At 40.5% G+C, this 16,991-nt stretch overlaps 2 protein-coding genes across 2 annotated transcripts; one reads left to right on the top strand and one right to left on the bottom strand.

The window, feature by feature from the left end:
* Positions 1-97: 97 nt before the first annotated feature.
* On the bottom strand, positions 98-3,910 carry sinhcafl (SIN3-HDAC complex associated factor, like). Its single transcript, XM_076271484.1, has 6 exons — positions 3,824-3,910; positions 2,800-2,964; positions 2,590-2,689; positions 2,348-2,462; positions 2,068-2,215; positions 98-1,795 (listed from the first exon to the last, which is right to left on the bottom strand). The coding sequence occupies exons 2-6, from the start codon at positions 2,925-2,927 to the stop codon at positions 1,585-1,587; spliced, it is 702 nt and encodes a 233-aa protein (XP_076127599.1). The 5' UTR covers positions 2,928-2,964; positions 3,824-3,910; the 3' UTR covers positions 98-1,584.
* A 1,005-nt stretch (positions 3,911-4,915) lies between these two features.
* Positions 4,916-16,407, top strand: znf143b (zinc finger protein 143b). The gene is made up of 16 exons (XM_076271483.1): positions 4,916-5,403; positions 6,770-6,885; positions 7,223-7,315; positions 7,414-7,506; positions 7,671-7,751; positions 7,952-8,145; positions 8,707-8,775; positions 9,542-9,658; positions 9,791-9,866; positions 9,980-10,105; positions 10,469-10,648; positions 10,840-11,067; positions 12,824-12,963; positions 13,375-13,533; positions 13,937-14,074; positions 16,087-16,407. The coding sequence occupies exons 2-16, from the start codon at positions 6,774-6,776 to the stop codon at positions 16,168-16,170; spliced, it is 1,890 nt and encodes a 629-aa protein (XP_076127598.1). The 5' UTR covers positions 4,916-5,403; positions 6,770-6,773; the 3' UTR covers positions 16,171-16,407.
* Positions 16,408-16,991: the final 584 nt, after the last annotated feature.

Genomic DNA, 16,991 nt, shown 5'->3' with positions numbered 1-16,991 from the left:
TAACAATTTGAAAAAAAGAATATGCTACTGTCATAGACTGTATAAAATAAGTACACCCCTTAAAGATGGATAATCACACAATAAAAAACACTTAAGATAAGATGCAAATAGTTCCGTTTATTACAATACAAAGGTATAGTTAAGGTATAAAAAATAGTATCTGCTTGAACATTGGTCATTCAAAGATTCACAAAAGTGCACTATAGGAAGAGGTAATGGACAGCATCAGGTATGTACAAAATATTTTGAAAAATAAATAATAAATTACATGTGGAGACTCAACACTGGAGAACAAATATAGAGTAGTGACCTTCTAAACTATACGTTTCTTTAAATGTAGGACTGGCGAATGCTTGAATGGCATTCAATTTTGAATTTCGCAACTATGGGTGGGATGTGTATTAACACAAGCCATCATTTCAGCATTTTATTTATTCTTATTTCATAAACCATCTTACAAACACCTACCAAAGGACTTTTAGTGTTATGGTGAGTACATCTTTATTCTGGTGGAGCAGTGTTCAGCTCCTTAGGTCTACAAAAAGACCGCGACTACATCTGCATTTGCAGTAACTGTGACAGGACAAAGGATCATACACACATTCAACAGGTCTGCATAAATAACAAAATCCTGAGGAACAAGCAGAGGTCTAACTGTGGGTCTGAGTTGAAGGCAGTGTCATGAAGTCTTTGCTAAGCTTTACATTTATGTTTTCAAATCCTTTATACGTTGAGTTCACAATATGAACCCCCTGAGCTTCTACACATGAACGATAAATTAATGTCAGCAAATCATTATTCATATTTTAAAAAAATATTTTAAGAGTTGATGCCATTTGGTCAGTGATATACACCATTTAAAAACATGATAAATAATAACGATAATAGGGAAAAAAATCAATTCTGACAGAAACGGAACATAAAAATATACTCATTAGAGTCAAAATGCTGCTTTAAAATAGCCCATCATTACACAATCCTGCAATACCACGTACACCGTTTTACAACATGGTCTCCAACACATGGATGACACATGATTGTATTTTATTTCTACATGCTGCATATGCTTGGGAGATCATGTACTGATACAACCACCCTGAGACCTGGCAATTTTACAATGTACACAAATGAAATAAGAAACAATCCCTTGAGAATATATGCCCTATAGCTGCGCAGGAAAATTAGGCTTACAGTCTATAAATTCAATAGAAAAAAATGTGCTTTGTTCTGTGCTTTAACACACACAAAGACAAAAACTACAGAAGACAACCAATTATCTGGCTTACATTTTAAGTACAGTATAAAGACTCTTTACAGTCCAAATGAAATAGATAATTCCCTTTTGTGGGTAGATCAGGAAAACTATTCCTATAAATAGTTGCTAATGCCCAACTTTTTTTTTTTAGTTTTTGCTTTCTTAAGAAAAAAAAAATATCAAAAAAATATGGCATTTATTACAAAAACAATTCCACTGTAGGAAACTAAAGGCTTTGAAGTCCACAAAATATAGTGTGCCTCACAGGTGGGGAAGTCTTCCACTGGAGACAAAACTAGAGGCACCGCAGGAGACAATCGCAAGGTGGATCACCGAGTCTCCTTCTGGTCCTCCCCAAGCGTAGAGGACGGCACGTCTCTGATGTCCCCGACTGGTGAGTACGCCTCAGCTACACCGTCTTCGAGCTCTGGAGCAAATGTTTTCTGCTGTCTGGAGCGGCAACAGGGCTTGAAGAGACGGGGGTCGATCATGACCTCACCAAAACGGCCCTTGTATACAATACCACAGCATACCTTCTGCCTGCAAGAGAGGAAGGAAAAACAAAACTAAAATTTCTGTCTAGTCTCTACTCATAACTAACAAAAAGTAAGGCTACTGGCCCCAAAGACTTTTCAATGCACTTTAAAACAGTGTTCAGGCTTTGCCTAACAGCAATGCTTGTGTATGTCCTTTATTTATTTATTTATTTATTTATTTATTGCTGTGTGTGACCTTAAGGAATAAATAAAGTGATTTGAATTAAAGCCAGACGCTATATCTCCAGACTAAAGAGGTGGAGATTCTTCCATTACCTTTTCCAATATGAGAGGTCCAGGAAGGAGAACATGGAAGGAGCAGTGCGTCTGTGTTTTGACTCCACGTCTGACCCGTCGTCTGAATGGTTACTGTAACTTGGTGACTGAGACGGCGAGGTACTGCACGTGCTGTGAGCATCGGAGTCTGTGAGGGACAAATCAAAAACTAACTTTATGAGGAACACTTCATATTAGCTGTACCTATAGCACCTACAGCTACAGTTCACAGACTGATCTGCTCATCACATAGTTTACCAATTGCAGGCCAGTTACTCACTCTGTCTGCCAAGCTGGTGAAGCCTCTTCAGTCTGGCTTTAGACTTTCCTTCAGAACTCTTGATCTTCTTGGGCTTGGGTGGCTTGTACCCAGGGCCTGCTCTTGCATCCACAACCTGTACATTACATACATACATACATACAAGTTAACATAGAGTCTGTATTTGAAATGTCTAAAAAAATAAATAAATAAAAACAAATGTTTGAATAAGATTCTATAGTAAGAAAACTCATCAAGCTTACATGCTTCCAATTCTTCTTTGATCCATGAGGCAGCTTTTTCCATCTTTTTACTAACAGGACACACGCATTGCAGATATCTCCCACACGGTCTTCTGATAGTCTACAAAAATAATAACCTTTGTTTAACCCTGCAACACGCTTTTACATAATACAACATTTTACATATATATTTGTTTTGTTTTTTTTACAAAATGTTATGATTATTCTTACCCAAAGCAGAGTCTGAATGTCTCCTCATATCTGCTACTATCTGTGAATCTTGAGCTGGATGACTTTGTTTTGCATATACAACAGCCCTCATTGCTGCGATATATCTTGGTCTTGTAAAACCCAAACATCTTAAAGCAGTCTTGAAATGATGACGATGAAATAGCCCTGTAATGAGATGACACATTTTAACATCAGTCACACTAAGCAATTTCCCTGTTCAGATGAGGGCAGCCACTAGGAAAACGTCGCTTTCTGGACTATTATGGACCTGACGGTACAACATTTTTAAATGCATCTCAACACGGCAGCAAGTCACAATGGGTACGATTGCAATCAGATTATTGAGGATTTTAGAATAACCTGAGAATCATTTTACATTTCAAAGTAATGACTGGACACTTCCACATCCACATCCACCCAGCTAACCGCCATCCAATACAAGATTAGCAAAGGAAGCTAGCGCCAAAAGTTGACGTTTTCACCATACGACATGCAACAAACATCGAAATGGCCAGTACGTCATCAAACAATTACATACAAGACATATAAGTCGACAGAAAGAGCGTAAAAGTGATAGTTGGCGAATTGCTAACTCCGGAATTCTGTATGGAATCCATTCATGATGCGAGTCAAAGCAAAGGGGCTGCCTTAAGATTGTCTGCTAACAAAAAAAGCGGGGAGATGCATTCCCAGTGTAATGTTACAAGCCGTCGCAACTTTTCAAACGAAGACTTAAACATGACAATTTCAAACGGTTATCAACGATTGACAAACACTGTAGCAAAATTCGTCAAAACGTCCCTCCCAAATGACACTTAAAAGTAGCTTCTGCAATTGTGCCACGATCTGCACGTTCTCCCATTGTTGTGCACATTTGCCACCTTGCCGACATGCTTCCAGTTTTCTAACTGACATAACATTATACAACGACATACCATCCCCTCTCACCACTACATTCAACGTTCTCTGACAACTACTCCAGACTTAGGTCACAACAAAAAAAGATAACAACAAGTGTACTTACCAAAGAAATAACTTTTAATCTTCTCTATTTTCTGGTCGAGACACCGCGCATGCCTTACAACTACTACTGAATACAGCTGGACATTATAATATCATTAACATAATAGTAGCGCTAACGTAGGTCCCAAATACCATATATGGTATTCAAACGTTCATTCAGACATTTAAGTAACCAATGAGAACCTTCGATGGGAGCATTTTAAAAATGGTGCATTTGGGGAAATGAAGTGGGAACAATATACTTTCTTTCAAATTTGAGAGTTTTGTAACTACATTTCCCATAGATCATTGCGAACAAACTGTTTCAAAACAGACGTCCATTGTTCTTCAGTGTGCTGTGAAATGGCGCGAATAGTAGAAATGAATGTAAACACTGTCAAAATCGGAGGTTTATCGTTACTGCTGGTTCCAATAAAGACTTCAAGTATCCATATGAATTATGAAGTAAGAAGTCCAACAAATATTTTTTCGTTCGGAAAACACCCTATGTTTATACCTTGGAGAACATCTTGTGCGGTCTAACCCCTCCCCAAATGGTCCCCATTTCACATCTGTAGATGAACCACAACAAATCTTCCAGTAGACTCAACAGTAAAGATCCGTCTGGTTCGTTTTATTTATAATTATTTTATTTCATTTTTTTTCTCCGTAAACGACTCAAAAGAGCTCTGTGTGGTAGTTTCAAGATTTTTCATTGTCAAACCTCATGTAATTTACAAGCTCACATGCCACACAAACGTAGCCCTAAATATAAGCACAGATCTGAAACAGACATGAATAATGTCACCTTCATTTCCCCAGTATGCCTAAATGAACTATAAATGAACTGAATAAAGGCCAATTTAACTATAGCCCGTGTGCGCAGTAATACAACATTTAATCTTGAGAAAGGTCCTTAACAGCAGCCTTGTAGAATATGGACAGAAGTCAGTTCAGAAGTTCACCATAATAATATGAACAGTATACACGTTTTAAAATACTGATAAGTTAACGAGGTTTTGGACCCAGTTAAAAGAAGTTTTTGCTCAAATCGATAATGCTCCCTCAGGACATGGTTCTCTGAATACTGCATTGCCCATACAACCTAGCTCCACATTTCTTGAACTGCCTCACAAAATGGCTGACGAGCACTTCCCAGAAGCATGGGCAACTTTTGTTGTTTGTCTAGCCAACTAAACATTACACTGCTGTTATACGACAACGATTTAATTACTGGCGTACGTATGTACGTTAGATGGGCATTCGGAGCCGTGAAAAACAACAAAATGGAGATCTATAATGTATAACTACAGTTTTAATCGTCAGACAAAACACCTCGAAGACCAGAATGGCGCCTAAGCGGTGCCCCTGAACCAGGATGACGGAGCCTGTCTTTGCATTGACATTACAGTGGACAAATCACAATACACCACAGAGGTGTCTGGGACTTGCAAAGCCAATGAAATATCGACTTTGAAGGGCTAGCACTTATGTTGCGAGGGAGGACGTTTTCATACATGTTCCAGGGCACAAATCAACAGCTAACGTTTCCTGCCCTGATGCATGGTGGTCGAACGAAGGGATTGTTGGAAAATTTCGGAGGTTAGTATATAAATGTGTTTTTACCCAGTGTGCCTTATTTCCTCAGCCATCTCCTAGCAAGAAATCCAACTATGGGGAATGGCATGGGATACTTAATAGGACTGCTAACAAATAAAACGATGCTTAAATGATGCGAAAGTTAAATGTTTTATTTATTATTGGCTATTGGACAGCAGCGTTCATGTTGCTTGCAACATATAACAACGTTGCGTTCTGATGCGTTGTTTCTCTTCTATACCATTTGATTCATGTTAGCTCATGATAGCTTTGTAATGTTACATTTTAACTTAGGCGCACTCTCGAGTAATTAGTTGGCGCGAGGTGATCTGAGTCAGTGGTATTGTTTGCAGCAATTTCAGATTTGAAGCCGAAAAAGCAGTAGCCAATTTCCGCGTAAAAGCCATGCTCAGGGATTGTGTCTGAGGCTAACGAGTTAGCTAATGCTAGCTTTACATCAATTAGGGCAACGGTAGCAGATACTGCATTTGGCAGTTAGCATGTCAAGCTAGGTATTTCCCTGGGAAAGTATTACATAAGCAAAGCGCTAACGTTAGACATGGCCACTATAAAATATCAACATAAGGCCGTGTCCTACTGAAGTTTTGAGATGCGTGATGCAAATTATGCTATCAGGTTGTATTTCATGCACAATGTCTAATAGGTTTGCTAGCATTAGGCTTAATATTACTATTTGTTGAGAACCAAGGACTATCCTAGGAAGCGTACTGTTTCATAAACTGGACATTTTTAGCAAGCTGCATTGAATCTAGACCAGATCTTAATCGTATCAATAATGCAAACTTTGAAGTCAACTACAAATGTATGTGATCCGATTTGGTGATAGCAGGTATACAACCTGCACACATTAGCACCCTTCAGACTGTCATTATTAGTCATCATTTTCCGAATGACGTTTCATTTTGTCTTTATCCTTGAGAGTGAAACGCGCTGTCATGATTACTGTTGTCAACCTGGCCGGTATGTGCACGAGATGCTGGTAGAAGAGGTTCACTCAAAACATGTCTGGGTTCCTCTGTCACAGACATGAACCAGTTTTGTCTCTAGCCACTTTGATATTCAACTAAACAAAACCCCTTATTAAACAGTCTTAAGACATTTGCCATACAATATTCACTGCTAAATATGCGTTTGTGAAATTCTAAATATGATCCAAAACATCTAGAAGGTGCATTACTTTTTCATTCAAATGGAAGTGATGTCTATGTCTCCTCTAAAAGTACTCCGCACACTCAAAGGTTTAGTGCCCCATGATGAATTAAAATATCTCAATGGAGTAATTTCTATGAGTCTGGGTGTTTTTTTTATACTCTAACTGTAGCTCTTGTTGTATGTTTGTTTGTGACAGACAGATGATGCTCTTGGCCCAAGTGAACAGGGATTCTCAGGCCATGGAGTTCCAAAGTGTAGATGGGGATTCCCAGCAGGTTACCCTCTGTCTAACAGAGGCTGTGACAGTGGCAGGTAAGGCCTCAAAAGCCTGAAGCCTATGACAACCTATTGATGCTACTAACAAAACAGAACATTTCAATATCACATTGTCCTGTCACCTTGTTTTTTTTATCATGTGATCAGACATAGATGGGTTACTCTGTATACCCTACCACATTCTTTCCAAAAGAGACAAGTTGAGGGTTCCAACTTAGATTGTGGGAATTCGACTTGACTGTTTGCTTATATAAATCTAACCTAACATCAAGTATCAGCAGAAGTAACAGTTGTATTTCAGAAGGTCTACAGTTGTAGTGCGTAATGGGATGTGCAAGACAGTGCATGGACACATAAGCATTCTGTGTTACAGATGGCGATCACATTGAGAACCTGGATACAGTTAGCCTGCAGGCGGTGACACTGGTTGATGGGTCCACAGCGTACATACAACACAATCCGAAAGGTACAGCCAACCCTTCACACGTTATTCACACTGTATGGATTTGGTTTGTGTCCATAGGTACAGGCTGAGTAACTTTACCAACTCTTTTGCTCTCACAGTTCTCTCAGACAGCAAGCTGATGGAAGGGCAGGTGATTCAGCTTGAGGATGGCTCGGCTGCGTATGTTCATCACTTATCCATGCCTAAGTCAGGTACTTGTGGCCTGTATTTTGGTTTTACTAATTCAAGCTTTGTACTCTGATTGTGAGAGACAAGTAAAATCCTAATGGATATCAGAAGACCTATTGGTATTTAGTGTGTGTTTCTTTTTAAACATGTGACTTGAATTAGCTTAATAGTATGCTACAAATTGTAGGTGGTGAAGGCTTGCGACTAGAGGATGGTCAGGCGGTACAGCTTGAGGATGGCACAACAGCCTACATCCATGCACCCAAAGGTAAACATGTCTTATGTACTCTCAGACTACTCTTATTGTATTTATCTCAACTCTGTTATTTCCCTCTACTTCTCTTCTGTCTCATCATATATTTAATGCTTCTCACTCACAGCTTACAGTAAGTTGTGTGTAGGTAAGATAAGATAATTATTCGGTTACAAAAAAATGATTGGATGAGTGTTGTCTGTATGTGTATTCAGAGACGTATGAGCAGAGCGGGTTGCAGGCGGTTCAACTAGAGGACGGCACCACGGCCTATATTCAGCACACTGTCCACATGCCCCAGTCCAACACCATCCTGGCCATCCAGGCTGACGGCACTGTAGCAGACCTGCAAGCAGAGGGCGCCATAGATGCTGAGACGATCAGTGTGCTGGAGCAGTATTCTGCTAAGGTGCATCATAGGGTCCCCACCCCATCCATAGTCCTGATATATGGTGGATCGCATGTGTTTTTTTTAATATTGTCATTGGTAATATGGCTATACAGATACAGTCCATTCCCTTTTCAAATTGGAATTTAGATTCAACTAAATTGCAAAACAAAATGCAGTTTGCGTCTAACCAGAAGTACAAAAAAGCAGAAAAATGCAATGTGATATACAAAGTTTAGACAGGTGGTGCATAGACAGATAAATAGTGCCATGGAGACAGTAGTATACAGTTGGTTTACAGAAGATGGTTTACAATGATATACATTAAATATAAATATGTGCAGTGTATTAGCAGTAACCTTATAAGAGCAGAATAAATATGGATATTCAGTATGAACTGTATAGACAGATATGTACAGCTATGTGCAGTGTGGTAACAGTACCATTGTAGTGCAGAGTATATGAAGTATGTAGTATGAAGCAAAGATTCTAGATCGCTGTTCAATTGTGGTGAAGGTTGACACTTCTGTATTTCACTCTGTGTGTGTGTGCGTGTGTGTGTTTTGTTTATCCATATTAAAGGTAGAGGGCTCCGACTGTGGCACAGGACTGCTGGGTAGAGGAGACAGTGATAATGGTGTCCACATGCAGGTATGGTACCTCTCCCCTGCCTGTTCTTACTTCTTACATAGTGTCCTAACCGGATCCGAGCGAGCGACTGTCTTGTAGCATTCGGTGCTATCTGTCTACACTGAATCCGTTAAATATGCCCTTCTATTGCGTCATATTTGTCATTTAAAATAGCAGAGCAACGCGAGCGACAGAAACAGAATAGAAACGGGGCGTCCGACAAAAGTTCTCTCGTCACGTGTCATGGCGCTGCTCGCGTCGCTTGCAGTCAGGACACTCCAAAAGGAAACAATGTATTTTAACGGGTTTTATCGCTAATGTTCGCTTGCATCACGTCCAGTTAGGACACTACGTTACTCATCCCCCAGCCCTCCCCACCCCCTTCCCTATTCGGCTTTGGTGTTAGTACTGCTTTTCTCCACATCAAAATGTAACAATACTGATACAGTGGCATGGATAAACTCCTTTCTAACATGAAGAAACCAAACTCAATACTGATACAGTGGCATGGATAAACTCCTTTCTAACATGAAGAAACCAAACTCAATGGGGCACCCCTTGGGAATGGATAAAATACATAGAAAAGTATGGATATTTTGCTCATAGAAATGCATACACCAAAGGTCAAAACCCCCACAACTTCTTTTTTCAAAACTATATAAAAAAAAACAGCATTCTTAGGAAGTCAGTTTGGAAAAAGTTTGGATTTTTTGTGAATAAGGGACAAGCACCTTTATTATATTCAGGCAGGAACAGCAGTTGTTAATGATCACCTGCTGGCTCTTAGATTGTGCTGCAGGGCCAGGACTCCCGAGTCACCCGGGTGCAGCATGTGGGAGAGAAGACATTCCGCTGTGAGCACGAAGGCTGCGGCAAGCTCTACACCACAGCACACCACCTCAAGGTCAGAGTCCCCGTAAAGCCCATGTCAATGGACACTCTAGTCTGGACACAAGAATTCATCTGTCAGACTACTTTATTTAATATTGAAATCTGTGTGTGTGTGTGTGTGTGTGTGTGTGTGTGTGTCTCACAGGTACATGAGCGATCACACACAGGGGATAAGCCGTATTTGTGTGAACATATGGGATGTGGAAAGAAATTTGCAACAGGTGAAGTGGATTTGTCGTCATTGTTGTTTGTAGTTTTTATTAGCAATTGTGCCCAGTTTCATGTGATTGTAAGTGTGTCACTCACACCTGCTTACCTCTGTGACGTTTTCCAGGGTATGGGCTCAAAAGTCACATCAGAACACACACAGGCGAAAAGCCATACCGCTGCCTGGAAACCAATTGTCATAAGTCCTTCAAAACATCAGGAGACCTGCAGAAGCACACACGGACACATACAGGTACTCTTGTCCTGCCATGTCTTCGACACACAGTAGGTTTTTAGACTTAATGTTAACTACTCTGACAAATCTCGGAACGTTTTGGCATATTTATTTCTATTCAAGATTGTATACTCTCTGTATGCCTTTTCATTTAAAAATAGCTTAGCGGGATTAGTCTCTGTTTGACTGAAAATGTTTGAAATCATAAACCTAAAAATCTTCAGGTGCAGAATCAAAGAACTTGATAAAAAAAATGGTCCAACTGTCCAACCAGTTGATAGTGTCCGTCTCCAATATGTATAGAGTGGTCTTGATCTTGAGTGTTTAGGTAGCGGGCAGATTCAGTCACGTTAATGAAATGTTTCCTCCTGCTTTCCATAGGCGAGAAGCCGTTCAAGTGCCCGTTTGAAGGCTGCGGCCGCTCTTTCACCACTTCCAACATTCGTAAGGTGCACATCCGCACACACACGGGGGAAAGGCCTTACTACTGCTCAGAGCCCAGCTGTGGTAGGGCCTTCGCCAGTGCCACCAACTACAAAAATCACATGAGGATCCACACAGGTACACACTTGTTTTTTTTTTGAGGGCCTCTTTTCTTTTTCTTTTTTTAAGTAGTGGATGCAGAACAGAAGGCTGTGACGTCTATAATTAATTAATAGACTAGCACAACACAGAATACTCATTTTCTCACCCTAAAACATTGAGCTAAACATTGTACTAAAATGTTTCATTCTTCCCTTGCACTGTCACAGGAGAGAAGCCATATGTATGCACAGTACCTGGCTGTGATAAGCGCTTCACTGAGTACTCCAGCCTGTACAAACACCATGTGGTCCACACTCCATGCAAACCATACAACTGCAACCACTGTGGGAAGACATACAAGCAGATCTCCACGCTGGCCATGCACAAACGAACGGCACACAATGACACAGAGCCCATTGAGGAGGAGCAGGAGGCCTACTTCGAGCAGCCCACAGGTTTGACACGCACACAGACACCTCTAAATCTCTTTGGTTGTAATGCTGATGTCATGTGCCAGTGATGTTACCTCAGAGGCATATGGATTCATATTGGTGATGCACAGGATGACTTTTAGGGCCCGTCCACACGGAGACGCTTTTTAGGTTAAACGCAGAGGTTTTGCTTCGTCTTGGCCGAGCGTCCAAACGAATCCTGTAAACGCACTGCCCGAAACCGCACTTTTGTGAAACCCGGTCCCAGAGTGGAGAAATCTGAAACCGTAGCCCGTTTGAATTCGTTTAGACAGCGAAACCGCACATCCTGCTTGCGTATCGATTATGTCATTGCCACACCTCAGCTGCCCTGGACTTGCACTTATAGTATTGCCTAACAATACTAGTTTTCATACATGACATTACCTAGATTACACTCCGTAAGATAAATATCACAACTGGTGCTGCGCAGCGCCGATAGCTTATGGACTGAACACTGTTTTTCCCGGTGTTTTTTTATGCATTCTACTGCAGTGACGCGAGAGAACTTAAGTTATTAGGAAAGTGCGGTGTAAGTTTAGGCTACATTAATTTGTGCGTAGTGCCAGTGTCATTCATTTATTTTACATGTCTTACAACATATGTATTCACAGTCGAGTGAAATCAGATATACAAAGACGCTTAGAACTCACGTTAAGCCGATGGTAGCACACTGAATGCGAATGCGCGATTTGATGCAGGCAAAAGTATTGACTGTTACTAACGAAGGTTTTATAGCAATAGTATAAATGTGGCGACAGAATAGCCCAGAACTTGGGTAAGCCTTGCGTTTAGTAGCCTAATTGCGGTGATAGCCAAACTAATGTGAATCACGGACTATCCTACAACCAAAGAAAGTAAAGGTAATTAGTAGGCCTACCTGCATTAGCCAAATAAAGGACGGGACTGCACCCTTCACAAACCGTAAAATAAAGTTTATTAGTTTTACAGTTCAACATCAGTCCACACAAACAATTCTGGTTTCCTTGCACTAGCCATTTGGTCGTAGCCTATTCTGTCTGTTTGTAAAGTGCAAGTTTTGGTCAATTTCTGTAAAGAAACAGTGCCACCTATAGGCATGGGGTATGAAGTAACGTGTTGAGTCGTGTTGAGATGGATCCGTTTGGACGCAAATATTCTTGATGCGGTTTCAGGGAAGACGGAGGAAAAAAAGATCGGTTTCGTACGTGTGGACTAGCCCTTAGAGCAATGTTACTGGGCAAACACATTACCGGTTCCATGTGGTCTAATGATTATTTGCCTACTAAAGCACTCCAAAGAAAAAAAGGATGCTGAATATTATCCTATTCCCTTTGATATATGCCATCAATTTTGAATGATTAATTGTCAGTAGGCAAATAATCATGATCATCCAGTCAGAACACATTCCGGTTATGTTGTGGCTCAGCGACATTGCTCAAGAAGTTGCTGAAAGGACAGTTTACACCATAACTATGTAGCAATTCAGACCAGTAGCGTGTATTCTGTCCAACCAGAGTGTATTTTTTTACGCTTTGCGTCTATATTTAGATTGTTTGCACACATTAAACTCCTTGTTAAACACGTTGTTGCGTCACATTAAAATTGAAGGCAGTGTTAATTGATTCATTTACGTCTTGCTTGCTGTGTAAATTCCCAGTAACAGTGCCTTAATGTAAAACATATATCCTAGGCCCTTGGTTAAATCCCATTTGGCTGCTAACAAGTCAGCTGACACTTGGATTTGTTTTGTCATACTTAGAGGCCATGGATGATCCCAGCATCACCTTCACACCCACGGTGGTAGAGGATGACTCAGGGTCTGAGCAGGTTGCCACAGGAACAGCTGAGCTCATAGAGCAGCAACATGTGGCCCTTATCACGCAAGACGGAACACACCAGGTGAGCAATTCTGGACTACACCCTATGACTCATTGTCAAAGTCAAAATCAGCTGTTTCGGCCGAGTATGCTGACGCATGCAAAGCATTTTGCTATGATCATTTGTGGCTCACAAGCAAGGTCCACATACATTATACAAAGACCATACATAGGCAATATAAAATACATACATAGGCAGTATAAATACAATAGAAAATTCACATAAAAGTTTAATATGTTTGTTGTAAACTGTACTACTCAAAAACCTGGTTTGCAAGGCTTACATTATGACCACTATTCAAGGAGAATCGTGAGGCATTGCTGTGAACTGGCTCTTTGCAAAACACTTCTTATAGCTTTGCAACACTTTCTATTTACTAAATGAACTGTCGGATAGTAATGAACAGTTTTGTGTTTTTCTTCACTTTCTTAGGTCAGTCTCTCTCAGGCTGACATGCAAGCCATGGGTGGCACAATAACCATGGTAACACAAGAGGGGACGACTATAACCATCCCAGCCCATGAGGCAATGTTGGCCTCCGGAGGGACGCATTCTGTTACCATGGTGACCGCAGATGGCACTGAAGGACAGGTATGGGATGCTGAAGCTCATGTGTTAATAACCATTTAACAATAAAATTTCTTATAGTTTGGAGGTATACAAAGCGCTGAATCTCATGTGTTAATAACCATTTAACATTAAAATTTCTTATAGTTGGGAGGTATTTACTACTAAGTTTGTCCAGAAGCTTTAGATCCACATAAAAATGTGCTATGTGGTAGAGCAGTTGTATTGTTACCAGATGACAATCAGTAGGTCCCAGTTTGAATCCCGAATCCACCGTTGCAGGTCTTTGTGGCTTTGGATAAAAGCATCTGATAAATGCCAGTCACTTTTTTTTAAACTTTACTTTAAATTTAGTCATTAATGTGCTGTCATTGTTCATCACAGTCCTACTCTCTCCGTGTTTGTGTTTGTGTGTGTGTGTGTGTAGGTGGCCATTGTCACTCCGGACCTGTCTGCGTTTCAGACAGAGGATGGAGAGTTGATGCAGGACCAGGATCAGCAGATGGGAACTCCCCACCCTGTCACACTGCTGGCCACCTCCAATGGCACGCACATCGCTGTGCAGGTACAGCACCCACAGGCTACATAACCTCTCTGCACTCTACACAGCTGAGAATAGCTTTTTTATTTATTACCTGAGGAGAAACCCGAGCGATATGGCCTAAAGCAGTGGTCACCAACCTTTTTGAGCCCAAGATCCCTAACCTCGCCCTAAAGAAAGGCAAGATCTACCTTGAAGCGTCAAAAGAAAATCAAAGCTAAAATACTTCCAATTTAAGGCCTTTTATTTAGGCAATGTATCAGGTCAAAAATATCACATCCTCCACCCCCTTATACAGGCGTCAATGAGATAACAACACTTTAACATAGTCTTTACTTACATGATTTTGGTTTTGATTTTCTAATTGGAGTAAGTGTTTGTGACAATACGTCATGATAAATTTGATGTTTGATCGCTGTTTTGGTATGAAGCATCTTTCACGTAATTAATGCGTACTCTAGAAAGTGAAAGTAACCTAAGCCTAGGCCTACAATGCACTCCGTGTCTGTGCACGTCCGCAATCGATTACATTCTTCAAATGGACAAATTCCTGATCGCTAAACTTTTGTTTTTTTATTTTCTGTCAGTTAGCAGTTGATATAGAAGCACCTAACATTTGACTTCAGCGGTGACAAGTCCTGTTGCGCGCGCGCGCGAGAGAGAGAGAGAGAGAGAGAGAAAGAGAGAGCGCACCTGCAAAGTGGTGCTGTGCGCGTGTGTGTCTCTGCATGGGGTTACGTTCGGTTCAAGTCAGAAGTTGGTTCGTCCGGTCCCGCATTCACGCTGCTCCATTATTAGATTAACGTTATTAGACACTGTAAATGTATGCAGGAATTTCTCGTATTATGATGGCTAGGTCTTGAATAAATCATGCGCTATCCTATCCCACGCTGAAATGTAGGCTACGCCCTGTAAACGTTGGCGAACATGTGGGAATTTGGTGACTGTTTTTAATTGTCCTGTTATTCTTGGGATCTACTGGGCAAGTCCTAAAGATCTACTGGTCGATCGCGATTGACGGGTTGGCGACCACTGGCCTAAAGGAACATGCATCAAAGACACCCCCCCACCCCAGCCCCAAACACACATGCGCACACTTTTACACAATCAGGTTTTTCCTGGTTTACATTAGTGCTGTGAACCTGTTTAGAGTACATGCCCCTTCTTCTACTCCAAAAGGCAGATCTTTATCATCTATTTGGCTGCTTGTATCACATACACAAACAGGGAGGCTGCAGACAGCACTGTATACAATACATGTGTTTGTTTACGTAAGGGCAAAGTTTTTACTGATTATCTTGTTCATTCTAGAGATTGTGGTTGTGATTAAGTTAGTGTAACACTGCATTAATAATGTAGGTGTTAACAGACCTGGCTTTAGGTTTTGATAGTCATCATGAAGAGTAATACTTGTAGAAAGAAATAGTAAAAATGGGAATTTAAATGAGCAGTAATTGCAACACATTCCAAGTTTGTTAACCATTTGGAAAAGCCCAGAGATCTGTTATTCACACGTGATGCTACTTTTGTATAGTTCCCTTGGTAATTTGCTGTTAGTGTAAGTTAAAACACTGTTTGTTTGCTAAACATTGCATGTGATGCCTTCAGAGGAAAGTGATCACCTCATTTCTCAGTGTTATGCTAAACATAAACCAGCCCCAGACTGTGTTCATCCTGTGATTGACGACGATAAATCCACTCAGGGACTCGCAAGCTGATAAGGTCACTCCAATGACCTCGTCAGCAAAACAAAGGAGCCCCACAGGGCCCCTCTTCACAAAGGGGCCGGCACATATTAGCTTTTAGAGTGGCCATTAAATCAAGTCAGATGGAGTGATGCAGTACCATCCGTAACAGTTTAACTTTTTCCCTTTGCTTTTCATAATCACTAGTTTTAGTGAAATTCACTGTAAGTAGGCCATAGGTTATGTCATTTAGGAACTAGGAAGGAAGTGAAGAATAAGATCATTTTGAAAATGTGTTTGTTTTTTTGTGTCTGATTTGGTTTTCTTGCTCCACTTTTTTGTAATTAACAGCTTAGTGATCAGCCTTCGCTGGAAGAAGCCATACGAATTGCCTCAAGAATACAGCAAGGGGAGACGCCTGGACTTGATGACTAACAGACATCCAGACACATGAACCTTAGAGACTATGACCTGGAGTCTGGGATGACCTAATCAAAAATCATTAGACCCTGAACCATGATTATAATGATCATATTTGAAAATTAAGATATTTTTGTGTGAGCAGTGTACATATGTTTTAAAACTGGAGTTTTCTGCTGTACAGATTTATTCAATACTGCTGTTGAATGTATGGATTATTATCAACAAATTAAAAACAAATCTACTGTCTTATAGTAGAAATAATCCTTGGAATTTTTCTCCCCCCCCCCCCAGATTTGACATCTCTTATTTCCGTATTTAATGAATTTGGATTTGTTTACAAATTAATTTTACACTTATGCACTTTGAGGAGGTAGATTAAGTCATTCTAGTAATGGCCTTAATATTCAACGGCCTACAAGATAACATAATAATGGCTTGCCTAGATCAAAGACTTCACAGAAGAAAAGGGCAAAACGAAAATACAAGAAAAACAGGCCCAGCAGTTAATGAAGTATGTCTTTTCATGATTAGGTTTAGCTATCGAAACGGGGCAGCTAATGACAAGTTTCTTACATATCAAAGGGAATCAAATGTCAAAGTCCCCGCCCCTTTCTCTCCATTACCAACATAAACTGATTCACAAGCTGCGGAACATCACATCTTCTGTATTCACAGGTACATTACAGTAACAATTTACCATATAGCTTATTGTATTTGCATTACGTTGCATGTGTTTAAGTGCAGTATTTTCCTTCATAAAATATTTAAATACCACAACTTTAAACCCTGGCTTTTTAACTTAGAAACAGGCAAAAGTTTGCCAATCTCTGAAA

This window comes from Alosa pseudoharengus, unplaced genomic scaffold (assembly GCF_046254945.1).
Source record: "Alosa pseudoharengus isolate Yale_2024_CS ecotype anadromous, Long Island Sound unplaced genomic scaffold, YU_APseudo_1.1 YU_APseudo_1.1_scf_10, whole genome shotgun sequence".
Lineage (NCBI taxonomy): Eukaryota > Metazoa > Chordata > Actinopteri > Clupeiformes > Clupeidae > Alosa > Alosa pseudoharengus.
This window is presented reverse-complemented; position numbering and strand designations above follow the sequence as displayed.